At 40.7% G+C, this 27,236-nt stretch overlaps 2 protein-coding genes across 4 annotated transcripts; one reads left to right on the top strand and one right to left on the bottom strand.

The window, feature by feature from the left end:
* The first annotated feature begins 804 nt into the window (after positions 1–804).
* snx27b (sorting nexin 27b) lies at positions 805–16,562 on the top strand. Of its 2 annotated transcripts, none has more exons than XM_058648434.1 (13): positions 805–1,226; positions 4,840–5,071; positions 5,959–6,151; positions 6,344–6,408; positions 6,516–6,620; positions 6,750–6,828; positions 8,672–8,835; positions 8,919–9,008; positions 9,311–9,460; positions 9,562–9,690; positions 10,168–10,227; positions 14,083–14,131; positions 14,262–16,562. In XM_058648434.1, the coding sequence occupies exons 1-13, from the start codon at positions 895–897 to the stop codon at positions 14,327–14,329; spliced, it is 1,716 nt and encodes a 571-aa protein (XP_058504417.1). In that variant the 5' UTR covers positions 805–894; the 3' UTR covers positions 14,330–16,562. The 2 variants fall into 2 exon arrangements, with proteins under 2 accessions (XP_058504417.1, XP_058504419.1); XM_058648436.1 differs by having other exon boundaries at positions 14,083–14,145.
* Positions 16,563–18,364: 1,802 nt separating this feature from the next.
* On the bottom strand, positions 18,365–26,208 carry LOC131471012 (neuronal acetylcholine receptor subunit alpha-7-like). 2 transcript variants are annotated; one of them, XM_058647198.1, is made up of 10 exons: positions 26,069–26,208; positions 24,321–24,460; positions 23,660–23,704; positions 23,058–23,167; positions 22,865–22,944; positions 22,527–22,694; positions 21,843–22,037; positions 21,282–21,368; positions 21,058–21,167; positions 18,365–20,305 (listed from the first exon to the last, which is right to left on the bottom strand). In XM_058647198.1, exons 1-10 carry the CDS (start codon positions 26,118–26,120, stop codon positions 19,436–19,438), a joined length of 1,857 nt encoding a protein of 618 aa, XP_058503181.1. In that variant the 5' UTR covers positions 26,121–26,208; the 3' UTR covers positions 18,365–19,435. The 2 variants fall into 2 exon arrangements, with proteins under 2 accessions (XP_058503181.1, XP_058503182.1); XM_058647199.1 differs by having other exon boundaries at positions 23,058–23,164.
* Positions 26,209–27,236: the final 1,028 nt, after the last annotated feature.

The following is a 27,236-nucleotide window of genomic DNA, read 5'->3' as shown; positions in this document are numbered from 1 at the left end:
TGAAAGCAACAGTAAAGTACCTTACTTCAATTGTCTACTTATTCCACTTGTAAGAAATGTTCTCATTTAGCTCAATATCTGTGGATGTGGGAGCCCGGGTGAGGTCAAACCTTATCCATCTCATCTTGGTTATTCTCATTAGGGTCTTTATCCTCGACATTTGTCCTTAACCTCATTTGAGCCCCGAGTGTAAACACTAAGCTGCTCGTAACATTAGGAAGAGGTCAAACACTTTCTGCTTTCGATTCTGCCATGTTTGTCATTTTGAAACTAACAAAATGAAGTTTCCGGATTTACGCCTCTTCTTTAGTGTCTCCATCTCTACCCAGTCTCTGTTCATCTTCTGTATGTCGTCCATCATTTGCAGGACATCTTCAGCAGTGCTAGTTTTAAACACAATCACATTCATCATGAAAACAGGCCATAATAGGCTTAGACCTTAATTGTGTCCAGTCAGAGTTGCACAGCAGTCCCTTGTATAAAATACTAAGCCCTATGTTTTTTTGTCACCAAGCTCACTACCTTGTTTCGATTCAAAAGATTTGACAGAAACATTTATTTTTAATTCTTTATGTATTTATTAATTCATTTATGTATGTATTTATTTATCTATTTGTTTATAAATTTGTAATTTTTCGTCCTCCATAAACCGCCCCTCAGTCACTTCATCCTGGTGCCGGGCCTGATTCCATTACTGTACTTCACCTATCCTCAGTCAAGGCTCTGAAGTAACCCACATCGAACGTATCCTAGGGCGGTCTCGCGTATCGTCGTATTCTGTCGGCTTTTTCCGGCGCATCTCGGTCGGTGAGCTAGCCAAGTTGATTAGCCTGCTACCCTCAGCTAATGTTTGTAGGATTTTATTAATGTTAGCTGACTGGATAGTGTCGAAAAATGGCGGACGACGAGGGACAAGGAATTTGTTCAGCGGTCCCTCCGTTGCCTCACCCTTCCTCTCGAAACGGCTCCGGTGGCGGTAGCGTTACACCGGGCACCGAAGGCAGCTGCCAGTCTGGAACCACCGTTACCTCAGGCCCTCGGCTTGTTCGGATAGTGAAGTCCGATTCGGGCTATGGTTTCAATGTCCGAGGACAAGTGAGTGAAGGAGGGCAGCTGAGGAGCATTAACGGGGAACTGTACGCTCCTCTTCAGCATGTCAGTGCTGTTCTACCGGGAGGTGCAGCAGACAGAGCCGGCATTTCGAAGGGGGACAGGATTCTTGAAGTGTAAGTGGCTATTTACTCAGCTTTACCAAAAAGCATTTGAGTAGTGGATGGATGACCATTTTTACCTCAGAATGACTGTTTGTGAAAAACATTGCAAACAGGACCTGTGAGCGTCACCTCTTAACCCCCCGCTGGGGGGCTGTTGTCGCCCCCCCAAGCATGTGTGTGTGTGTGTATGTGTGTTGCAGTGAGTCACATACAGGACCTCCTCCTGCAGAGCAGAGCAGCCGCTCATCCTGATGAAAGGACTGTCTGTGTGTGTCTGAGAAAAAAAACCTCCAGGGATCATTAGATATTCCCATCACACTAAAACCTATTCCTCACCATTTAACATATTCTTAGTTTATCCCTGAATCCACATCTTCCCAACATCACTGCAGCCAATGTGATAGCTTGCTTTGCTTTCATTTATCAACAGTTTAATTATTGTCATCACTATCCTTACATTTGGCCACATGTTGCTCATTTCTGAGACTCTGGTAAACAATAAGATGTTAGTGGTATGCATTAACTGTTTATATAGTTTGGGACGAGGCTTTGGTTAGGCTTTCCATATACATTGAGGTCAATGCAGCATCCTTACAAGAAAACCTGTAAGGACCTGTGTGTGTGTGTGTGTGTGTGTGTGTGTGTGTGTGGTTTGGTGATGTTGCTATGGAGAGCATCACACAGCCTACAGCCCAGGATCAGGTCTGGTGCTTCACTGTGTTTCTGTGTGTAGAATAAGGAGATGCAGAAAAGGGAGGGATGTCTTCAATTCAATTCTGATTGGCCCCACTCTGAAGAATTCTCTCAGTTTCATTGGCTGGTTGCACACTGCTTTGTTAATATATGGTCTGCAGTAACCTGGCAGTTTGTTGACCCCATTATTTTTTGTGTGCTTGTGTGAGCAGGTGGATATGTACAGTGTATGTGAATTGTTGTGTCATATACAAAGGCTAACTAACCCTTTAATTTGATTTCTGTATGTGCTATTTTGGTCAGTATTGTCCAAAGTGTAGTAACTAGTACCTTCAATGGCTGATTTGGGACGGTGTCATTTACTGTGTAATTAGATAAGAGAGTGTAGAGTAAGCACATCCCAAAAAATTATCACAGATGCTGGAACATAAAAAATCAAACGTAGGGCAGAATTGCAATTATCATCTCTTTTTATGTTGTATTTCTGCCAATGACTTTGGTGCTTTGAGATTCTCTGCCTTCCTGTCAACACACAAGGACAGTTTGTACACAGTAACTAAGTACAAACACTCACAGTGAAGTGCTTGTGTATGTACTGCAGTGGTATACACAGCCTCCTCTATTCTCAAAGTAATCAATACCTCTTTGCACATTTACACACAACTCCTACTTCCTTTGATGCAGAGAAATCTAGAGTGGTAGACAACCTTTTCCAGCCTAATGCCTCATGATGAATTAATAATGTATAATGTTACACGCTTCTCTGTTAAAGTTGTGTAGTATATATTATTTTGACAGGTTTAGCCATTTGATTGAGTGCCTTTGTGCATTTATGTAAGTAAATGTGCTTTTATTAAAATGCACCATGGAAATCAGTTAACTAGGCAGTGAAGTAATTAATCATAACCTCAAATTACCTTAAAAGATGGGAAATGTCTCTTTAAAGCTGTTTATGATGCTCAGCAGCGCTGATACTGCAAGAAGTGCAAAGTCCACTATATCAAGTGTCAATAATGTAACCATAAAGAGAGAGGTGAGAGGCTTACTCTGTGTTTTTTTTTGTTATAGAAGATATATGCTTTCTCCTCCTACACCTGCAAGATAGTTTTATTTGTGCTGCATGTCTCCCCTATTAGTCACTGTGTATTTGTATTTGTATTACCATCATCATCATCATCTCTCCTCCTCCTCACCAATACAAATTTTAGCTTTGCTGTGTAGGCCCTGGCTCAGAATTCCTCCACTGGCTCAATATTCATGTGCAGCGTTTTGTTATTAGGTATTACAGAGCTGTGTCCACTGGGCTTTAGCTCTGTGTCACCCTGCCAACATAAGCCATTCCATGACATAATGTCTGACATAACACATCAGCTGTCCGGCAGTCCCCTAGTTCTTATCTGAAACATAACTTGTCCTACTTTTTTTTTTTTTTAAATCTCATGTCCCTGTGACACAAAACTCTCGTAGTTACATCCAATAGTGCTCTGAGTATTCCGTTCAGTTTCTTCAAGCGATGTCTCCTTTGGCAGCATGCATTTAAATTTGTCACAATCCAACATACTGTTGGCAGTCAAGTTGCATTTTTGACTATTGCAGGAAGCATAAAGAGGGGGTAATGTGTAATACACATAAATCACATATAAAAAGTAGACTTAGTCTTCCAGTTTGCTTGGTAAGGCCAAACTGGTCATTAGAAAACTCTACATAGCCATCAGGTGGCGACTCTGCTGATTGCAAAAATAACTTCCTTTGTATGAAAGTCTATGGAAAAATTAGTCTATTTTTCTCTTGATTTATTATGTCTATTCACTAGTGTCAGGTCTTTTTCAATTGCACATTATCTTGAATTTGTATGTTTTAATTTAATTTATTATGAATATGAGTGGACATCTGACCTATAGTTTTGCATTGTAAGCTTAACTTAAAACTGAAAAAATATGAAAAAGAGAAAAAAAAAAATGCATGTAGGAGCTATTTATTTGATTGATGTTTAAATATTGCTTTGCAGTCATTTAAATGCATTATTTTTTTTGTTTTTACTAAAATTACATTTTTGACTATCAGTATTTAGTAGTACCCCCATGTGGAGGATAAAGCGGGAGACGATGAATGAATGATTGTATTTCGTAGTATTCTCTACAGCTACATTTTTGTTATTTAGATTGCTAGTTTTGTTTAGCATATTTTAGTTTTCATAAGTTGTTGTTATTTAACATGATTGGTTTGGGCATAGTGTGGGAATCACTTGTTATTTACTGTATATCAGATGACTGGTGAGGGACCAGAATGCACCTGGGTGGACCTATGGCTTTTTACCAGAGCAAAAGAGGCATACAAGGATTCCTTTGTTATTCAGTTTGTTTGATTGCCACACACAATGGATAACCTGGATTTGACATTATGTTTCTTTTGCATGCATAAGATTCATCCCCATGGTGAAATAGTGGTCTTTTGATTAAGTTTGACTCTCATTTGGGTTTTATTTTTGCAACAGACGACCACTACTACTGTTTTTTAAGACCAAATTAGCACATGAGTAAATAGCCAGACCTTATCCTCGAAATCACCCTGGTCTCACAGATTCCCCCTCAGAAGACCTTTGATTTATTATGTATTAGCACTGATGAACATCAGGAACACATGTGGACTCTTTGGTTACCATGTTGGTTGTTGCTCTGATGCAGAGATTATTATTTTGGTGTACTGCAGAAATTCTGCAAATTTATTTGGACTCAAACATGAGTCTCTTGCTGTGTCCCATGCGGTGGGTCTCAACACAGCCTCTGGGAATGTATGCTATAGAAAACAAGGCAACAAGTATTCATTTTCAAAACTGAATATTTTAAGTAATATTGTAATAACGGGAATGTTACTTGCAGTGTAAAATAATGATTCTTCACTTTAATATTTGCATTTTTTCTTTATCCAACAGCAATGGAGTGAATGTAGAGGGAGCGACACATAAGCAGGTCGTGGACCTGATCCGGGCCGGAGAGAGGGAGCTGGTGTTGGCCGTGCTACCCGTCCCACCACAGGAAGCTGATTGCTTGGATCCTGGAGACGACGGTTCAGCTCAGTCCTGCTATGATTACTCCGACAAGCAGGCTGTCCCCATCTCTGTGCCCAGTTTCAAGCACACTGAGCTTAACCAGGAAAAGTTTGTGGTGAGTGCACATGTGGATGAATGCATAGATAGCTAATTCAAGGGGAAGGCACTGAACTTATTTTGTTCTCATATTCCATGCTCTTCAGATCTTCTCAACATACTTTCATTAATTAAACACACACACACGCAGGTGTTGTCTTTCTTTCCCTGTCTTACTTTTTCTTTTTCATCTCTGGTTGCCTTAAGACAGCCGATCATTAACACTGTTAGATCTCAGTCAAATATATATATATATATATATATATATGTGTATATATATATATATATATATATATATATATACACATATATATATATATATATATATATCCTGTATTTAATCAGGTAAAAAGCCTCGTTGAGATTTCTTTTCCGGGCCAAGAAGGCAGCACAACTTTCACAGATTACAACAACACAAACAGACATATACAACTATCATGCACATCAAATTAATTAAACACAGCATCCAACCAATAAAATACACAACCAAGAACAAAACCAGTTATGATACAGGTAGAGTTTCTTGGAAAAAAGTTTAGAAGCAGCATCAACTCAACATCGACTTAAATTTCCCCACAGAGATCAGTTCTAACAGTTTCTTTCTCTCATCATCATCTTTAGAACAGAGTGAGAGCAAAGGCCATATTGATTTTAGCTTCTACACATGTAGGTAGACAGATAAGGAGGACATGCTGTATGCCTACTGGCGCTTTTGGTACAAAAATTTCATATTGAATAACAGCACATTGATATTGGGTGATACAGAGGTAGTTTGATTGAATGGATGACTCATTCAATGTATGTTACAACTAAGCATAACTAAGACATTTTTAGTGACTGTAATTGTACTGTGCTGCTTTACAGCATTCATTTTGGTCTTTGTTTCAACCTGAACTCTTCTTCCAGGTATACAATGTGTACATGGCAGGCAGACAGCTCTGCTCCAAACGTTACCGGGAGTTTGTGATCCTGCACCAAAACCTTAAGCGGGAGTTTTCCAACTTTGCATTCCCTAAGCTGCCTGGAAAATGGCCTTTTTCCCTGTCAGAGCAGCAGCTGGATGCACGACGCAGAGGCCTGGAAGAATATTTGGAGAAAGGTGAGAAATGTTTTCAAGAGTGTTGCCACTAGTGTTGTCTGCTGTTTGAAACACTAAAGTAATGGGACAGAAAGTGCAGAATGATGTGGGGGGAAATTATCTCGCGAGCACACAAATAAACAGTATATCTCAGCATTTCAACTCTGTTAATCAATATGCAAAGAACTGTAAATGTCTGCATTTTATCTGCAGTGTGCTCCGTACGGGTTATTGGAGAAAGTGATATCATGCAGGAGTTCCTGTCGGAATCAGATGAGGTAAAATATAAAGAAGATAAAGAAAGAAATCTGTTGTTTGTTTTTGTACTTTTGTACTCTGACTCTGACTCTGACTCACCTTTCAATCTTTGTTTCTCCTGAACTAGAACTATAATGGCGTGTCAGATGTGGAGTTGAGAATAGCCATGCCTGATAAAACCACGCTCACTGTCAGAGTTCGCAAAAATTCTACGACAGACCAGGTCTACCAGGTAAACACACACACACAAACATACACCTGTGGCCTTATTATGGTCTCCTTGCATACGCCTTTCTCTGTCTGTGTGTCTCTGTTTCACCCTCTCTCATTCTGTGTCTCTATCTCTCTCTATGTCTTTCAGGCTGTGGTAATGAAGTTAGGCATGGACAGTGTAACAGCCAGTTACTTTGCTCTCTTTGAGGTCATCAACCACACTTTCGGTGAGTGAGAGTGAACATAAAACTGAGGCATAGGATTGTGTCAGTGCTCACACTTTTCTCCGAAATTAATGTTTGAGTTTTTATGGAGAGTTCTGAGTCCTCTGTGAAACATAAATCCTTTTGGTAGATGATTTTACATGTGCCACTTGAACAGGTCCTCAGTTTTCAAGGCCTTGTGGAACAAGAATTGTTCAAAAAAAACACACACACTGAACAACTGAATTGCCTCTTAATGACGTATGTGGACTGCCTGTTACCGCATAAACAAAAGCAGCAGTACAGTAGCAGTGAAAACAAGGACGAATCTGAGAATATGAGTTTTACAAGAGGTCAACCCATTTGTTTCTGTATGCCATTTTCAAGATTAAGGATGGTTTTTCATTCCTCAAAGATATACAGTATACTATAAAGGTACAAGTATTTGAATTTCTACCATCCTCCAAAGTCTCTCTCATTTCTACTGTATGTTGTTAAACTGGAGCAGCAGCCAGAATTGTTCTAAAATCAAGATGACTAATGGCTTCTCTTCCTGTTGTTGATTTAAATATATTGTATGTAACATTTCTGCACTAAAATATCTAAAAAAAAAACAAACAAACACAAGACTCATGTTACATACATATATATGTATATATGTATATATATATATATATATATATATATGTATATATATATATATTTATTTATTTATTTATTTTTGGGTTTTTTTGAGTAGTGCACTTTCACTAGCCAAACACATTAAAAACACTCTAATACTTTACACCACTTTAAATCTATGGAAAAGGAAGTGGCCCGTTTATGCTGGTTGCCATGTAATGATTTAAGCATCTCTGTAGTTGACATATAGTGACCAGAATATGCAACAACATCAACAGTGTACTTACACTTCAGTGCGAGCATAATGTCTGTAAAGTATATAGTAAATGCACAAGGACATTTGTACACTACAAGGAAAGGAAGGAAATACTTAATACTACTATTTAAATAGTGTATTGTCTGTTTTTGTCACCAATGTATAGGGGTGGGAAACACAGGGTACCTCACGATACGAAATGCGATACATGGACGATTCTGTCATAATCAATATATTGCGAGACAATCGTATAGCGATACATCATAATATCTGTCTCACTGAAGAAAACAAAAATGTCTGTGAAAAGTTAGTGCAGGATTTCTCTATTTATTCACAACATAGAGAACTTAATTTGTTAATTAAAATATCAATATTTGCCCTGGTGTATCGATTATCCTATTGGAAGACGAAGGACAACAATATGTCTCCAAATCGATGCTCTGTCCCAGCCCTACTAATGAATCATAACTACTCACTTCCGCTTGCTGAGCGTTCTGCTGCCAACAGTTCTCAAAATGACACACTGCTGCACAACATCATCAAACTAGATCTTCAGTTTTTGTTTTGAAACCCCTACTGGCAGACGTTACATACTTTGCATTTACAAATAAGTTTCCTTTCATAAATTGCATGCACTATAACTTAGTGTATATCATCAACCATACAATTCACCAGAGGTAGATTTGGTCGTCCTCTAACCTGAAGGTAGGTGGTTCAAAGTGTCCTTGGAAAAGACACTTTACCTGTAGTGCTGTATGAATGCATGTGTGAATGTGTGGGTGGTTATTCCGTTTGAGTGTTTGTTCGAGACTTGAGAATTGTCACATGAATAAATATTCTCGACGTACACACATGCAAAGAGAATAATCAAAAATGATCTTACATTTTACAGAGAGATTGGTATAATTGTAAAGCATACAGTGCTTATATTGTTTTACAGGTAATTTTCCATCATATTCTCTTTCTTTTTATTTTATTTTTATTCTTCAGTGCGTAAGCTCGCCCCCAATGAGTTCCCCCACAAACTGTATGTACAGAACTATACCTCAGCCATCCCAGGAACCTGCCTCACCCTACGTAAGTGGCTCTTCACCACAGAGGAAGAGATTCTGCTCAGTGATAACCAGCTTGCTGTCAACTATTTCTTCCACCAGGTGTGTGCATTTTCCCTGTGGTACGTGTATTTTTAGGAGCTATTATTAGTGCAACATAAGCTTATCTGATTCTATCTTTGCAGGCAGTGGATGATGCGAAGAAAGGTTTCATCAAAGCCGAGCAGCAGTCCTACCAGCTGCAAAAGCTCGCAGAGCAGAAGAAGATGTCTATGGTCAGTCTTTTTCTGTCTAACACACAGAGAGACTGACGTGTGTTGTTAACTGTTCACTGTGTCTTGTGTACCTTACTGCATCTACCAATTCAGCTAGTAAAAACTCGGTAAATTGTACAGGGTGTAAAAGTCATTGTGGGTGTTATAAAAACATGGTGGGCCACTATGACGGCCTCTGTAAAGCTGACCTGGCTCCTGATATAAAAGGCTCTTTCTGGAGTAACATTACATCTTTTGTCACATGTGATGAAAACAATATCTTGCGTCACGTCTCCTCTGTCCTCCGCTTCTTTCTCCCTCAGTATCTGAGTTTGTTGAGGGCTTGCGAGGGCTACAACGAGATCATATTCCCTCACTGTTCCTGTGACTCCCGACGTAAGGGCCACGTCATCACGGCCATTAGCATTCACCACTTCAAGCTGCACGCCTGCACAGAGGAAGGGACACTCGAGGCAAGGGCAACTGTTTGTTTGCGTGTGTTGACGTGTATGACTGCAGTTTAGTTTGCATGTGTAACACAGGGATGTGTCATGATGCCTCGCTGTTGTTGCAGAACCAAGTGATTGCATTTGACTGGGGGGAGATGCAGAGGTGGGACACAGATGAAGAGGGCATGGCCTTCTGTTTCGAATATGCACGGGGAGAGAAGAAGCCACGCTGGGTCAAGATATTTACACCTTATGTGAGTATCACACAAACATTGCACATACTGTAGTATGTAGTCTAGACTAGTATGTAGTCTAGTATAAAAAAAATGGTCATACAGCCATAAAATCACAAAAGAAAAATGTACATTTAAGCTTCATAGGTGTATTTTGTACTGTGTGACAGAGGCAGTCTACCATTTAGTTAGGGTAGTGTCGATCTTAAAAAAGAAGATAAGAAGAAATTCACATTGACACAGCAGCTTTTAAAAGCAGTCTCCAAAATCTAAATCACAATAATAATAATGATGATGATGACGATGCATGTTATTTATAAGCGCCTTTCAAACACTCAAGGACACTTTACAGAGAAAAACATGTGAACAAGTTAAATTACAGAGAGTAGGCTCTTTTGAACAGGTGAGTTTTGAGTCTGGATTTGAAGAGGGGAAAAGTGGATGGCCTGGTGGGAGTTCCATAGATCCCAATTGTTGTTTGTCTCTTTTCATGTTCAGTTCAACTACATGCACGAATGCTTCGAGAGAGTCTTCTGTGAGCTGAAGTGGAGGAAGGAGGTATGGACACTTTGTTGTTTACTGGACATCCTTCATTAAAACACAATGCCTTCTGTCCTTTATGTATTAGTTAGGAATGTACATTGCATACCATTATATAACACATTTCCAACTACAGTGTTCCTGTTTTTGCCCTTATTATTATTGCTGTTGTTGGTAGTAGTATCATCATTATACACTGCCTGGCCAAAAAAAAAGTTGCCACCTGGATTTAACTAAGGAAATAGGTAAGGGGTTGCTGCAGTTGGTCAGGTCTAGGTTCAGCAACATTATGTGCCCGAAGAACGAGGTCAGCTATTTAATGAATGACTTCTTCTTCTTTTCCTTTCGGCTGCTCCCTTCAGGGGTCGCCACAGCGGATCAGCCTCCTCCATCTCACCCTGTTCTCTGTATCCCCCTCTCTCAGACCAACTAACTTCATGTCCTCTTTCACTACATCCATAAACCTTCTCTTTGGTCTTCCTCTAGACCTCCTGCCTGGCAGTTCCAACCCCAGCATCCTTCTACCAATATACTCACTATCCCTCCTCTGTACATGACCAAACCATCTCATTCTGGCCTCTCTGACCTGATCTCCAAAACATCTAACATGTGCTGTTCCTCTGATTGACTCATTCCTGATCCTGTCCATCTTCGTCACTCCCAAAGAGAACCTCAACATCTTCATCTCTGCTACCTCCAGCTCTGCTTCCTGTCTTTTCCTCAGTGCCACTGTCTCTAGACCATACATCATCGCTGGTCTCACCACTGTCTTGTATATCTTTCCTTTCATTCTGGCTGATAATCTTTTATCACACATTACCCCTGACACTTTTCTCCACCCATTCCAACCAGCTTGAACACGTTTCTTCACCTCTTTTCCACAATCTCCACTGCTCTGGACTGTTGACCCTAAATACTTAAAATCCTCCACCTTCTTTATCGCCACTCCCTGTAGCCTCATGGTTCCACTTGGGTTCCTCTCATTCACACACATATATTCTGTCTTGCTGCGACTAACCTTCATTCCTCTCCTTTCTAGAGCATATCTCCACCTCTTGAGCTTTTCCTCAACCTGGTCTCTGCTCTCACCACAGATCACAATGTCATCTGCAAACATCATAGTCTATGGAGATTCCTGTCTAACCTCATCTGTCAGTCTGTCCCATCACCATAGCAAACAAGAAGGGACTCAGAGCCGAACCCTGATGTAGTCCAACCTCCACCTTCTTTGTCACACCTACAGCACACCTCACCGCTGTCTCACAGTTGGCATACATGTCCTGTACCAGTCTAACATACTTCTGCCACTCCAGACTTCCTCATACAGTACCATAGTTCCTCTCTCGGCACCCTGTCGTAGGCTTTTTCCAGATCTACAAAGGCACAATGCAGCTCCCTCTGACCTTCTCTGTATTTCTCTACCAGCATTCTTAAAGCAAATACTCACAAATGCTGACTTCTGCTCTCAGTCTAGTTTCCACTACTCTTTGCCATTACTTGTATGGCTCATCAACTTTATTCCTCTATAGTTACTGCAATTCTGAACATCTCCCTTATTCTTAAAAATGGGCACCATCACACTTCTTCTCCATTCCTCAGGCATCCCCTCACTCTCTAAGATCCTGTTGAATAGTCTAACCAGAAACTCTACTGCCTCCTCTCCTAGACACTTCCATACCTCCACAGGTATATCATCGGAGCCAACTGCCTTTCCAGTCTTCATCCTCTTCCATGCCCCCCTCACTTCATCTTTACTAATCTCTGCTACTTCATGGTTCACAGTCGTTACCTCTTCTACCCTTTGCTCTCTTTCATTTTCCTCATTCATTAGCCCTTTAAAGTACTCTTTCCATCTTCCCATTACTTCTGTGGCACCTGTCAACACATGTCCCTCTCTATCCTTAATCACCCGAACCTGCTGGACGTCTTTCCCATCTCTATCTCTCTGTTTTGCCAACCTGTATAAATCATTCTCTCCCTCCTTACTTTCCAACCTAGCATACAAGTCAGCATACGCCCTTTGTTTGGCCTTTGCCACCTCTACCTTTACCTTGTGCTGCATCTCCCTGTACTCCTGTCTGCTCTCTTCCGTCTCCTCAGTGTCCCACTTTTTCTTTGCTAACCTCTTTCTCTTTATATACTCCTGCACTTCCCCATTCCACCACCAAGTCTCCTTATCTACTTTCCTTCCAGACGACACACCACATACTCTCCTACCTGTCTCCCTGATTACATTAGCTGTAGTTGTCCAGTCATCTGGGAGCTCTCCCTGACCACCCAGATTCTTTCTTAACTCCTCCCTGAAAACCATAGAACAGTCCTCTCTTTTCAGCTTCCACCACTTTGTCCTTTGTTCTGCCTTTGTCCTCTTCGTCTTCCTTGTCACCAGATTCATCCTGCAAACCACCATCCTATGCTGACTTGCTACACTCTCACCCACCACTACTTTGCAGTCACTGATCTCCTTCAGATTACATCGTCTATACAAGATGTAGTCTACCTGTGTGCTCCTACCTCCACTCTTATAAGTCACCCTATGCGCATGCCTCTTCTGGAAAGAAGTATTCACTACAGCCATTTCCATCCTTTTTGCAAAGTCTACCACCATCTGTCCCTCTGTGTTCCTGTCCTGGATACCAAATCTGCCCATCACTTCTTCATCACCTCTATTTCCTGCACCAACATGTCCATTGAAGTCTGCACCAATTACCACTCTCTCACCTCTGGGGATATTCTGCATCACTTCATCTAACTGACTCCAGAATGTTTCCTTCTCCTCTAATTCGCATCCCACCTGTGGGGCATAGCCACTAATAACATTTAACATCACACCTTCAATTTCAAGCTTCAGACTTATCAGTCACTCTTTTCACTTCCAGGACATTCCTAACAAACTCCTCCTTTAGGATAACCCCTACTCCATTTCTCTTCCTATCAATACCATAGTAGTACAACTTAAAACCTGCACCTAAGCTTCTTGCCTTGCTACCTTTCCACCTGGTCTCCTGGACACACAGTATATCCACCTTCCTTCTCTGCATCATGTCAATCAACTCTCTAGCTTTTCCCGTCATCGTCCCAATATTCAAAGTCCCTACTCTCAGTCCCAGACTCTTGCCTTTCCTCTTTTCTCTCTGTTTCTCACCCGCCTTCCTCCTCTCCTCCTTCGACTTGACCCACAGTAGCCCAATTTCCACTGTTACCCTGTAGGTTATCGGCACCAATGGCGGTCGTTGTTAACCCGGGCCTCGACCGATCCGGTATGGAAGTCATAGGTTCGACTTGGATATTTGGTTTTGGCACAAGTTTTACGCCGGATGCCCTTCCTAAAGAAACCCTCTGCATTTATCCAGGCTTGGGACCGGCTTAAAAAGACACTGGCTTGTGACCTCCTAAGCTTGAATTTATATGATGAATGACTATGACGGATTATTCCATCAATGCATTTTCTTCTTCCCTGATGACATGGGCATGTTCCAAGATGACAATGCCAGGATTCATCAGGCTCAAATTGTGAAAGAGTGGTTCAAGGAGCATGAGAAGGCTTTGCTCAGTGGCCCGACTCTCCCATCATTGATACAAGATCTTGGTGAAAAATGAATGCAACACTGGACGGAAATAAATCTTGTGACATTGCAGTAGCTTATGGAAACAATGCCACAGTGAATGAGTGCCGTAATCAAAGCTAAAGGCGCTCCAATGATGTGACCCTTTTTTTTAGGTGGCAACTTTTGTTTTGGCCAGGCAGTGTATTATTTTCATCCTTTTTTTATGTAAAATGTCCCCCTTTATTGCATTTTTCAGGTGATTTTAATGTGTGTGTGTGTGTGTGTGTGTGTGTGTGTGTGTGTGTGTGTGTGTGTGTGTGTATAGGTGGAAGAAGAGGCAACAGACAAGGACAATAAGAACTGCAGTAAAGATGGTATGTGTGGCAAGGTAAGGCTTTGCCTGCCTCTGTCCCGTGTTTGAGCCAGCTGTAACCTGGCTAAATGCCTCTGTTTTCTGACAACTGCGTGTGTCTCAGTGTCTGTTTTCCTGTTTAATCTCTGCAGAATATATTCCAGCTGCTGAGACACAGAAGGGATGGAGGCACCTAGGAAGGGAGATTGTCACCTCTTAATTACGCACTGTTGTCATCAACTCAGCTAATTTAATTTAATTTTTTGTGCAGCAACACTTGGCTATTTACAATAAGGTCTTCATTTTCACTCTGTCATCAACAACAACAACAACCTGAGGAACTTTACCTTGAACCATGAAGAATCTTCAAATCTCATAAACTGAAGCATCAAAAACACCAAACATGAAGCAGGAACTCTCGAGTCATTTATAATCTTGCAAAAAGCAGAGCCTTGTCAGAAAGAAATGAGGCCCCTAGAGACTCTACATCACAGAATTAAACTGTACAAGCGTTTTCCTCATTGAAACGGACTTGAAGTGGAATGTGACTTGGTCAATATTGGAGTATCCGCTGGAATTGTCCTAACGGGACAAGAAAGCTGGAGTAAATAGGAGTGGTGGCCTAACAAGGCAAACTGAAACCTTTTAGTGCTCACACAGGTTATTACCGATCGTCAATGATCAGCAATACTGGTGGTTTACCACAGGGAGGCATTCAGCATGTGTCCTCTTCAGTAATGCATGCAGAGAGCCCAAGAAAGCAAAGGCCAACTAGAGTGAGGCTCTGAAGTGGATCATACCATGTTCATTTTAATCTTCTTAGCACCAAGTCAGCATTAACAAAAGAAACGAATCAACGTCTTAATCAGAGAGGGAGGAGAGAAAGTAGACGCGTACGTGTAGGACATTGATGTCAACAGGAACATGTTGAACTTTGGAGTAATATTGCACTTTATCAAACAGTATTTGTAGGTAATGAAACCTAAGAAGCAGATTATGGGTATAATACTGGAATAAGGCAGGTCTTATTTAGTTTACAGTCCTTTTTGACTGACTACAGTATGATAAAGCACTGTATTATTGAGATGGTGTGTGCGGAGCCATGCATCAAACTTTTTATGTTCAATGTTTTTATGTCAAATGATTATGTTATCTGTCCATGCAAATATGTTAAAGGCTGTGGAGTTTTGAGCAGTCAGGTGGCAGTGCAGTACACCACGGTGTGTGTTGCTGAAACAAAACAGCAGGGGTCCTTCTCGCTCTCCCCCTGCCAGTGGTTCATTTGTTCCTGAGCGCTCCCTCAGGATTTATAATAGGCCTGTAATTCAAATGTCCTTTTTGCACAGCACTATGTGTCTCTGTAGCTCCTATGTTCCCGTACTCTGGAACCGCCGCTCATGCACTCCAGATTCTGGTTATAGTTGTAATGAACCTGACCTTAGATAAGGCCTTAATGTTAGTAATGAAATAATTATAATGTAATAAGGTTTAATATGATTATTATCTGACGATGCAATATAGACAGGAGTCATAAATTTGACACTCCACATGCTGACGTTTGAAATCTTGCTGATATTACATGTTAACTTTGATACCAGTGTTTAAGAGATAAGCGTATCAGGGCTGGGCAATGTGGCCTAGTGTCCTAGTGTAAAGTGTTAGTCAGTAAGGATGTTAATGAACTTGATGTCACAACATGGTTAATTTATGCAAAGTCTCAAACAAAGATGTGAGTCCCCACTATAACACGACATGTGAGACCAAACTTTAGATTCACAAAACAAATCAAGTCATAGTTTAACTTGATCTAATATGAGACACCTGTGTAATGTTATCATGACGGGGTCACATGATCACAAAAGAGAGTATTAACAGAATCTGCAAGTAAAGAGTGGTGTGGACATCAGAAGTGCTTGTTATCACGATGATGGTGCTGTGATTAATGAGCGATAGCAGACCTTTTTGGGCGTGAAGGAGATTTAACTGGAGGCCTTAAAGGCCGAACCCATTTCTTGTCTGTTCACCCGACCATGTCTGTAGCAGGTCTGATATACTGTACCTCGTGTTGTCTGTTCTGCCCGTCCTCAAGTGTGTGCTCTCTTTTTCTCACCTATCTTCTTCTCTCTCTCTCTCTCTCTCTCTCTCTCTCTCTCTCTCTCTCTCTCTCTCTCTCTCTCTCTCTCTCTCTCTCTCTCTCTCTCTCTCTTTCATTCTGAATTAATTCATGAGACCATTGCATTATTTATATCAGTAAGATACCGATTTTAACTGCGTATCTGTTGTTAAGTTTTCCCGCCTGATCTGGTTTGACTTTTAAAGATACACAAAGAAGAGGAGACTGACTGACAAGCTGCAGGTTCTTTTAAAACACTGAAATGTACAATTGTTTGGTTATGTCGCTTACTGTAAGAAATTGTAACATATTCTTTTAATAAACCGATTTATTGATGCAAGGTTTGGGGGTTTTGAGTCATTTTTGTGTGTTGGGAGCCGGAGACGCGCAACAATCGTGAAATAAACACAATTTTACACTCGTTCTTCATCCTCATTTGTGTTTGCTTTCCTCGCTTCATCTGCTCTCCCCGCTTCAAACATCTTTTAATGAGATCTGGGAAACAATTACCCAGCAGGCAGTGAAATGTCTGTTTTATATTGACCTGCATCGACTGTCTTGCACGCAGTAATTAATAGGTATCGACTGCTTGTGGTGGGGGATATAATCTTGGAATGTTTGAATTTTGAGTGGCTAAGATGTCTTCTCCTGGGAGACCAAACCTTCATTGTAATTATGTTAATGTCAGAAGACGACATCCCGCTCCAAGCAAAAGTAAATTAAAAAATGAAATCCGCCTCCACAACAAAGACGACATGGCTTAAATGCTTAATTATAGGTGAAATTGAGATTTCACAAATGTAACTGTTGCTAAAAGTAACAGTGCTGCCTCACTGTTTGTCACTGTTCACGCTGAATCTATTTGTGGTTTTCTACCTGCACTTTCCTCCTACACTGCAGAAGCACGCAGGCAGCAGAGTTGCGATTGTCTGTGGAACTTGTCTGGAATCATCCCATTCATTCTCTCTATTAACCACTGAAAAGCTTACACATCAGAAACGAGTGGGCAAACAAATTCATTTGTGCTTTGGACCGTTCTTAAATGGGTTAAACCCTTCTTACTCTGTTCTTCTGTATCCTCTCTGATCTTCTCTTCACGAGCAAATACAATACAGAAGTGACAGCACTGCAAAAGCAGCAGTTTAGGTGTGTGACAGGGAGCCTCCGGAGAATGTGCTGGTCACTGCATTAGGTCTGCAGCAGGGTCGTTACCTCACCACTTGATGTATGAGTGGACTTGTGTTCACGCTGCTCTGCGTGTGCAAATTTGTGCGACAACTGCAGCCACACATTGCAGTAACCCCTTGATACCAAAGACAGGTATTCTGCAGCAATGATTCCTGCACTGTGAGGAAGATCAGGTTCGCTTCTGCTCTGAATACACAGCACTGCGTGAGTTGTTGACTCTGGGCAGGGGGGAAGTTTGAGGTCCTGGTCAAAGAGGAGGGGGAGTATCTCAGATTTATTACCTGTGCTGTATTGCACCCCTCAGCAGAGCCACCAGTAACACAGACGGAGCTCAGCATGACACTGAACTGCACTGTGAATTTCTCCAGAATAGTGAGCTGCCTTACCAGCACATTAAGCAAAATGAATGGCCTCCGGGTTGAAGGTTTGAGTCAAGCCCTGCCAAGACACCAATTAGCCAAATTCAATTATCATAAAGTGTTTGCATCATTTCATAGTCGTTCATTTTACATGGAAGTGTTTGCTGAAAACATGTATTTCTCTAAATACAGCTCTAACAACAAGTTTAAAAGCAGCAGCACTCTAGAGGAGGAGGGACTCACTCCTCTTCCTTCCCTTCTCCCTCTCCCTTTCTTATTAATGAGCAATCAGTTAAAAAAAACTTTATTGGTCTTTATTTGGCTTTCTCAGCACATTTCCCTCAACCAGGCACCCACCCTTGTTCTTTCTGTATTGCATTCTAACTCCTCTCCATCCCATCACCATGCTCTTCCTCCCATTTTTCTTTCTGCTTCTTGGCCTCTTTATTTCTGTGCTTCATTATCCTCCTCTGTCTGCCTCATTTTTCTCTCCTACTGTGTTTTCTCTCCTCTTCTTTTTACAAAAAAAAGTAAAAGGAGAATTGAAAATCGGATGCATGGCTGGAGAGTAAAAAAAAAAAGACAAGGCTGTTTATTTGACAATTCTTTCAGCTCAATCTGCCACAACAAAGCATTCGTCCAACACTTCATTAACGTGTTTTGGGTTTTTTTTACACTCAGGACATAGATTTCATTTCTCTGTTTGGGTAAATGAAAGGATGAGGGACTGTGTGTGTTTGTAAGATTAAAATGTTCACTGCAGTGAGTCAGTGTCTGCACATGAAGACAGTAATGTTCCAGGTTATGAATGAAGCTTTGTGATATACGGTCTACTTTACCTGGGGCTTAGTGTTATATCACGATCTTCCATAACATGGGAACAGAAGGAGCCGTTCCGCCTCTTAATTCCAGATATTATCAGTGTAGTGTTTAGTTTGATAAAGAAAAAGTGGAAGAATGCTTGTGATAGGGAGATCTCTACGGTAACAATATTAGACTCACACAATTATCATTTTCAGACTTTATGAAAACATAAACTCAGTAATGTGGTCTGTCACGATCATTTTGAACATCTTCTTGAATGAAAACGTAAGAAAAACGAATTGAAAGTCCCACATCAGAGAAGAATAAACAAGTGACAAATGACTGATCTGAGCTGTCGTCAGAAATCTCTCTCCGATGATAATTAATTCAAGTCCAGTGAACAGTAAATTCGATCAGTTTTAATGAAACATTGTTCTCATTTGAATGTAAAAAGCTCTGCAGTGACTGTTTTTTTCCAGCTGAGCAACACTGTGTTGCATGTCTGAGAATAATACAAATACTTAATAAAGCTCGTAAAGTCATGCTTTACTTCAAGATCCTCATTCACAGAAGTCTTTTTTTAAGTTTCAGTCATAGATTGATTCCACCAACCATCATCCACATGTAAATGAAACATCCACAGAAACCAAAAGCCAAATGAATATGTGTCTAATACTCTGAAAGGAAGAGAATGAACTATAATATGTAGTCCACATGTGCCACAGTCCAATCAAGCTTCCTTAAAAGGAAATATTTGCTGCTATGTCCCAGTGTCCTTCACAGACAATTGTGCTTCCAATAAATCCTTATCTGTATCATGCTTTATTATCCCATTTTCTCTCAAGTCTCTGTGTTCGTCCTCTCACAGGAAGTCTTTGGATAGTGCTTCTCCAAAGTTGGGTGCAGCCATGAAAATAGCAATGGTACAGATGATGTTGAAAACACTGAATCCCACCAGGCACAGGCGGTCGATAACAGCGGCGGCAAACTGCCACTGCTCCGCCACGCTCAGCTGCCGGTCCTGCTCGCGAACACGTTCGACTAAGAACTGCACCTCCATCAGGAGAGCCTGCAGCTGGTTGTCCACGGCAACAGATCGGTTCACACTGCTGTGGGCAGACATAGCAGCCGATCTTCCTGCTCCAGCCTCTAAACCACAAGGTCCAGAGGATGTGATTAACGGATCTGGGTCTGGGGTGGCTTCCTGAGTTGAGATCCCAAATTTGGAGGATGGAAGGTGGTAATGGACTGGGGAATCTCCAGCGGGTTCTCCTCCCCCTGGTGCTGCTCCCTCTCCTTCTCCTCCACCTAGTCCACTGTTGACCCTCCCATGATAAATGGCCCTGTTCCTCTGAAATGGCTCCAGTTCTACAGTCGTCTGGAAGGTCTGGAAACCCATGTAGGGCAGATGACCGTTGGGCTGGGAGTGTGGATTGGGATCTCTGTTGATGGGAATAGGGAGGATGACAGCCTGAGAGTTGGGCCTGTGAGGTTGTGAATGTGACAGTGGGTGGCTGAGCTGAGCGAGGGTAACCTGCAGGGAGTTGAGGCTCTGCGGGAGGATGGAGGGCATTGGGGTAGGGATTGTGGCGGTGGTAGCGGTGGTGGTAGGAGAGGACATAGTCTTGCTCTGAGAGTCGGTCTGGCTGTTGGAAAGTGTGGGATCCACTCCCTCACCTGGACGCTTCATCCGCAAGAACCAAGGAACCCACTGCAGCAGAACCAAGTGCACCTGACACACAAATTGACAAATACTAATGAGGAAGTTAAGGAACACCTGAATGTGCGTTTAAGATAAAAATATAATGGGATTCTATCTCTTTTAATCCCCATCTAATCCCTTAATTAATTTCATCACCACCAAATTTGTTCAGTGTTGTTTTTAGATTTGACCAGTACTTGGTGTTAGAGTTAAAACACACTCTCATAATTAAAGGACCCATGTTACATTTCATTTAGCATCTCTGTGCTTCCTCCTTTTTTATTTTGGGACTTTTGGGACAATTTAAACCTAAACTTTTAAAGCATTTAAAGCAGAGTTTCTGGGTTAATTTCTTAATCTAAAGTTCTCTTTCAACCGGGGATAATTCCTCAGCTGTTATCCTTCCTCCTCGTGATATTAAAAATGCATCACACCACAGACATGAAGACAAAACATAGCGTTGTTTTGAGAGAAACACAGAGAGAGTCGTGTGGAGCTGATCATTGATTTATCAGCATGGCGTAAACTCATTTGACATTGGTTTGAATTTAACAGACATTTGTTTATATTTAAAAGTTACACAGCATACAACTTTAAATTGATTTTCTCTTATTTTCTATTTCAATAACTTGTTTTTTTACCAATTTAAATATTATTCCGGCTTTGTATGTAGTTGTATTGCACCATTGTGGATTGTCTATTTACTATTTATGCTGTATAGTACTTTGGATTGTTGCTGTTATTAGAATTGCTCCATAAATACAATCGTCACTGTAACTCACCCAGCGCGGCATGTGTCCACTGTTGGGGTCGTGGTGATGAAACTGCAGGACGATGACCGTAGCTACGACCGACATCCCCACAATCACCATGGTGCTGGCAAAGTACTGACCTGCGACAAAACACATTTCACTCACATGGGTGCTGACAAATTATGAGCAACGTCTCAGTGGCCTTCCAAAATCTCTTTAAACCCACAGGGCAGGCACACAGAAGAAGAACCAACCTATCAGCGGGACAGAGTCCGAAGTGGCAGGCATAATCTCTGCAACCATCAACATGAAGACAGTCAGAGACAGAAGAACCGTAATGCCTGGAGGCAGAACCGACATGTGGGATGCGGGTTGCAAAGAAAATACAAGAAGAACAAAGAATCCTTAGGAGAGTTCCTTCTGTGTACACTTAGTCAAAGAGTACATTTGGTATGCTGCATTTGACTTATCTCTACAACCATCTGTCTTCCTGACACTCCCAGGAAAACTCAATTTTACTCTCTCATCTTCCCTCCCACCTGTTCTACTGTTGTCTTTTTCAGTCTCTATTTCCTTTCATCTTGGCCCTCCTGACATCAGGCAAAATCGCTGCACAGCTGATTGAATGTTTTCCAGTAGACAGAGAGACATGGAGAGAGAACTAACATGGAGGGTGAAATAAACCAATACTTTTACAAGGATAGGGCAACACATTTGTGCTTAATAATATATTGTAAATATCTTGTTTTCCTAGGTTCTTGCTGTGTCATCCCTCAGCTCATGTCCTTCTCTTAACTCCTCGTCTTACTCCTCACCGAGGCTGATCTTCTCCCCAGAGTTTGCGGGGAGCAGGAAGACAAGCAAGGTCATGGAGGAGAGGAGCACAATTGGGATGAGGAGATTGAGAGCGTAAAACAAGGTCCTCCTCCGTAATGTGACCACAAAGGTAACATCGGGGTACGGCTCTGCACAGCAGTCATAGAAAACCTCATGACGACCCCCAGGGACCTCTGTGTGAACAGGAACAGTCAGAGCAAAGCGGTCACAAAAACCACAACCGAGAAAGCAAGAAAGTGACATACAAGACTCAGGAGCCAAATGAAACCAGTGGAGTGTCATTTGCTGAAATAAATGCATATAAAAAGCCAGACAGAGGACCAGCATCATTAAAGGTTTTACTGAGATAAAACATAGTGAAGAAAGATCCGGGTTTATTCAAATCAGCGGCTGTGGTTTTTTTTGCAGAAAGGACAGTGTTTTAGTGTAAGAACCTGAAAGCACATAAAAACATCAACGCTGTAAGTATATGGCCACTGAATTTTATTTAGTTTAACTTTTATAAGGCATACTCCGACGTCTCCTGCTACAATCTGATTATACAAAAGAAAAAATCTCATAAATCCTTAGGTCTTTGTAGTTACACGGTTGCATGACAGCGATGTAAGCACAGTTACTAAGCAACAAAGTTTATTATGCAGGGGCTACTCAACGTGTCTTACCCAGCAGGTCCCACTCTCCGTTGCGCATGTATCCTGACACATCTGCCTCCTTCATCTGGATGTCCAACAGCCAGCCATCGAATGTCCACGAGCCAAACTTCAGCTCGCAATGCTGGATGTCAAAGGGAAACCATCTCACGTCCACATTGCATGTGCTGATAAATATCCCTTTTTAAAACACAAGACAACATAGGTCACAGTCAAGTACTTTCATGTCAAGTATGTGTGATGTGTTATAGTGGGAGGAATAACATCCATGGTGCATGTGACTGGAAGTAACTCACTCTCTCTCTCAGTAAAGAATTCTTGGACTAAAATTGAGTAAAATGAAAACTCACCTGGAGGCAGATATTCACAGAAACCACTGGAGTTAACCAGCACATAGGTCTTAAAGGAGGCATCAAACTTATCATGAGCACTGAAATTAAAATAAATAAATAAATAACAGTAAGAACATGGGTCAGAGCTCAGAACATGTCCATGTATGTGTGTGTGTGTGTGTGTGTGTGTGTGATCATATCTGTCATATACCTGTTGTAAAGTAATATATCAGGTGTCCAGACCTGGTCTGGAGTGAAACGGAGGTTCTTAACTCCAGGATACTCTGACTGGTTCCACTGGAGATAGTGGTCGTACCACTGCTGGGAGACACAAACACAACACTGGTTTTACACACTGTTATACTGATTTTTCCATGTTAAATGTTGAACAATCACAATTGTTGTTTTATTCAGTTTATTCCATATACAGTAGTGGTGCCTGCTCCACCCGTGCACAATAATTCATTAATGTTTGCCCCTGCCCTTGCCGAAAGTACATATAAAATATTTATTTTGAAAACCAAACAACTTTTATTTTACTCTTATGGTAGTATATTTAATTTCTATCAATATAAAATAAACAATAAATCCCAGTTGTTACACAGTGGACCTTTTATAAAAAAAAATTCTGAACTGATTTAAGAGATAAAGGGACAACATTAAATATGATCTTTTTTATGTTCAACTTAGAAACGCTGAATGTCTATAAGTCTTACAATATCACCACACTCAATCCCAGCCAATGTTATACAGTGCGGGATGTTCACATCAAATTATCAATATCACATTATCAGCATATTCAGTTATACTCACCATCTGCAGCCAAGCATTCGTGGTGAGGATCTGATTCTTTTCATCCTTGCAAAACACAAATCAAATAACACAATGAGTGATTTCATTATTTAAGGATAGGTGCACAGCGGTTTAGGTTCCAGAACAACATTCTCTGGGCTACATGTACATTTAAAAATGACTCAGTCAATAAAAACAATACTTTCTGTCCAATTATACCTATCTAATGGAAATGTCTAATGAAACACACACAAAATATGTTTCCAAATTCAGAATCAGAATCAGAATACTTTTATTATCCCGAAGTAAGTACCAGAAAAAAAGAGCACACAAGTTAAAATTTAAAACATTTAAAAAAAGGGGGGAAAAAAAGAATTAAGATTAAAATTAAATCAAAATAGCACAAAGCCCTTGTTTAAACAAGAATAACAAAATTACAAAAATGTACAACGTGTACAGGATAAATTCAATGATTATCTTGTTTATCTATCGCAGCACTGCAGCTCAGCAAGAAAACGCTGTGCCATGGCAACACATGCTAAAGACTTTCAATCTTGACATAAAACTATTTGATTTATCCACCACGATAAAGACTCAAGACTCAAAGATAGACTATCGTTCATGTCTGTAGTTTTCTGTGTGTATCGTGTCACTGTAACTTTACATTTGTGTGAATACATACCACATCCATGACTTGTATTAGAGAGAAGGAGAACTGAACAGTAAGAGTCTGGGAGTCATTGGCCACTGGCCTCTCCATGGGGTTGTAGTCCTTCAGCAGCTCCTTGAGCAGAAAACGCTGGTGAGGTCCCTGGACTGATACTGAGGAGGTTATTAGAGGGGAAAGAGAAAGTGTGAACTTAGGCGTCAGTAAAGATCACCAGAGAGCACCGAAGGCAGAGCAATGGCAGAAAAAGCAGTGTGATGATAGTGAATTTTTCAACCCAGTAGGAGTAATTGGTTTTTATCTTTTTATTGTTTTAATGTTTTATTGTATGTTTTATTGTCTGTTGTCTAGGCCTATGATGTCATTTCTTATATTTTATTTTATTTTATTTATCGTATTTATCTCTGTTGTACAGCACTTTGTTTTTTAAAGGGCTTTATAAATAAAGTTGTTTTGGTTTGGACTGGATTGAATTTGAAAAAAAAAATGCAAGTAAAGAGGAAAGATTCAACTAAACTCAACTCAAACTTTATTTCTAGAGCACATTTAAAACAATGGGGGTTGACCAAAGTGCTGTACAGATTAGAAGCAATACAGATGATAAAAATGGCCCATACAATGCCACAGTAACAGTAACTAGAATAAAGAAATAACAAAATACATAAACACAGTGCAATATAATGAAGTTAAAATTAGGTTTAAAATTTTGCCTTAAGTGCACTTAAACTTGGTTAACATTAACAGGGTGACCTTTGCAGTTGTGACATAATACCATGTTTTAAAGATGGGGATGCTCTTGAAGAACACAGATATATATCTAGAGGAGATGACAGCTTGGGACATGAAAAGAGAACACAGAACAAAAGTGTGCAGGAGCAAAAGAGGACAGGACATGGGAAGAAAAAAAAGGACAGCAGAGGGGAAAAAAATGCACTCTTCCTAATCAATTACATCCCTGATTGATCACCTGGCGGACAGTGAGAGTCTCTCCACCGCTGTAAAAGTGTCACTTGGATTCTATGCAGGAAATAGTGAGGCCATTAAACACTGAAACACCCCAGACAGACAGACACAGCACTCACAACGATGAAAGAGAAGAACTTTCTCTCTTTGACTACGGCTGTGATTCACTCTTGATGTGCTTGTTTGTGAGTGTGTGTGTGTGTGTGTACTGTGAAGGGCGATCATTGGTGGATGCAAAAGGCATAAAAAAAGCAAAAAAAGATATCCAAAATAGTCCCACGATGCATGTACTCTGCATTTTCCCTTGCATACAACTTTTCAAAGCCCCTACAGTAAAACAGTAAGAGTGCGACAGTAAATGTGTTCAACTCCACTGTCAGATGCACTAACTAGATCACAATTAATACCAAGGACTCCACAGATGCCTGACAACAATGTCCAGCCGTAGTAAATCACCCGTATCTATCTATCTATCTATCTATCTATCTATCTATCTATATATCTATATATCTGTCTGTCTGACTAGAGAAAATGCACAGGTCAGCTTTCTAATCTGCAGTAAAGATGATTACATTTAATACAGTTGCTTGCTCATCACAAAATAAATCTATTTTTCTGTCTGCCTGCACTCCCACAGTCACTCAGCCAGTGTGAGTGTGCTGTGCACACAAAAAATACAAAAGGACAGAGCACTTGAGGCATTAAAGAGCACATATATATATATAATATATACAGTACACGCAGGACAACGCAAACACTTGTTCAGGCACAGTCTTAAAGCACGGATGAAAGTCACTCACCCTGGAGAAGAGTCATGAGTATCAACAGCCCAACAGCCACAGCCTGCCACATACTGCATTCATCTGAATTTACAGAGAAAGAGCAGAAGTGGAGAGAGAGGACAAAAGAGGAGGAGGAGGAGGAGGAGGAGGAGGAGGAGAGAAGAGGAGAAGAGAAGAGGGACTGTGGAAAAAAAATAAGTAAAGAGAGCGTGATACCAAGAGTGGTGGAGCACAGAAATGAGGAGCAGGGGAGAGTAGGAAGGAGCGGGGGAGACAAGTGTGGGTGAGAAATGCAGTGAAACGAATATTCCTCTACAGAACACAGTCCTGTGTGTTTAAGTCAATCAAGTATACTCTGACCTACAGCTCCAACTCAGCCTCCATGCTTCTCTGCTCGTACATTATATTCCTGCAGACGTCCTGATATGCAATTACCTGTCATCACACAGCTGTCATCTTAAATCTCTTTGCCATGCATTTATTTACTGTGCTTCATGAATCTAAAGAAGGGCCATTCTTTTTTATTTGCTGTGAACACATTTATCAGGGATGGTGTTGCAGTCACACAGGTATTTTAAGAGCTTAAGAAGAAGATAAAGAATTTTTTTTAATCAGTTTGTATGTATTGAAGATCTGAGGTCAGCATATTCACAGAGAAATCCTGACACCTACAGGATAAGTAGATAGAGTGCAACAAGTCACTAGAGAAACTGTGGTCTCCTCAATACTAAACTTGCTATAAGCCCCAAATTTGAAATCTGTTTACACCGGAGTATGGTGGGAATGTTATATTATTCCTTTTTATAACATTAAAGTCAAACTGTGTTGCTAAACTAATATGATACCAATGAATGAATATTAGAATCAAACTACTGAATGGAACACTTACAGTATGTTGTAATGGGGTAAATGGTTCAATGAAAAGTACATCTACAATGACTTCATGTCATACAAAAAATTATAGAAACAATGGAGACAACATGGAAATACTACCAATACAGGGTTCATTTTAAGGAGACAAAAAGACAACTTCTATTGAAGTACTTAATTTATTTAATAAGATGTTTTTGTAATAATGTAAGGATAAAAACAGTAACATTACTATTAAGCAAAGGCCGACACATTTGTTCAGGTGCATTCAGTTACTAAAATGAAATTAAGCTATTGCATGAGTCTGCTTTTACTG

This window comes from Solea solea, chromosome 13 (assembly GCF_958295425.1).
Source record: "Solea solea chromosome 13, fSolSol10.1, whole genome shotgun sequence".
NCBI lineage: Eukaryota > Metazoa > Chordata > Actinopteri > Pleuronectiformes > Soleidae > Solea > Solea solea.
Note: the sequence above shows the minus strand (reverse complement) of the source record. Positions and strands in the feature narration are given on the sequence as shown.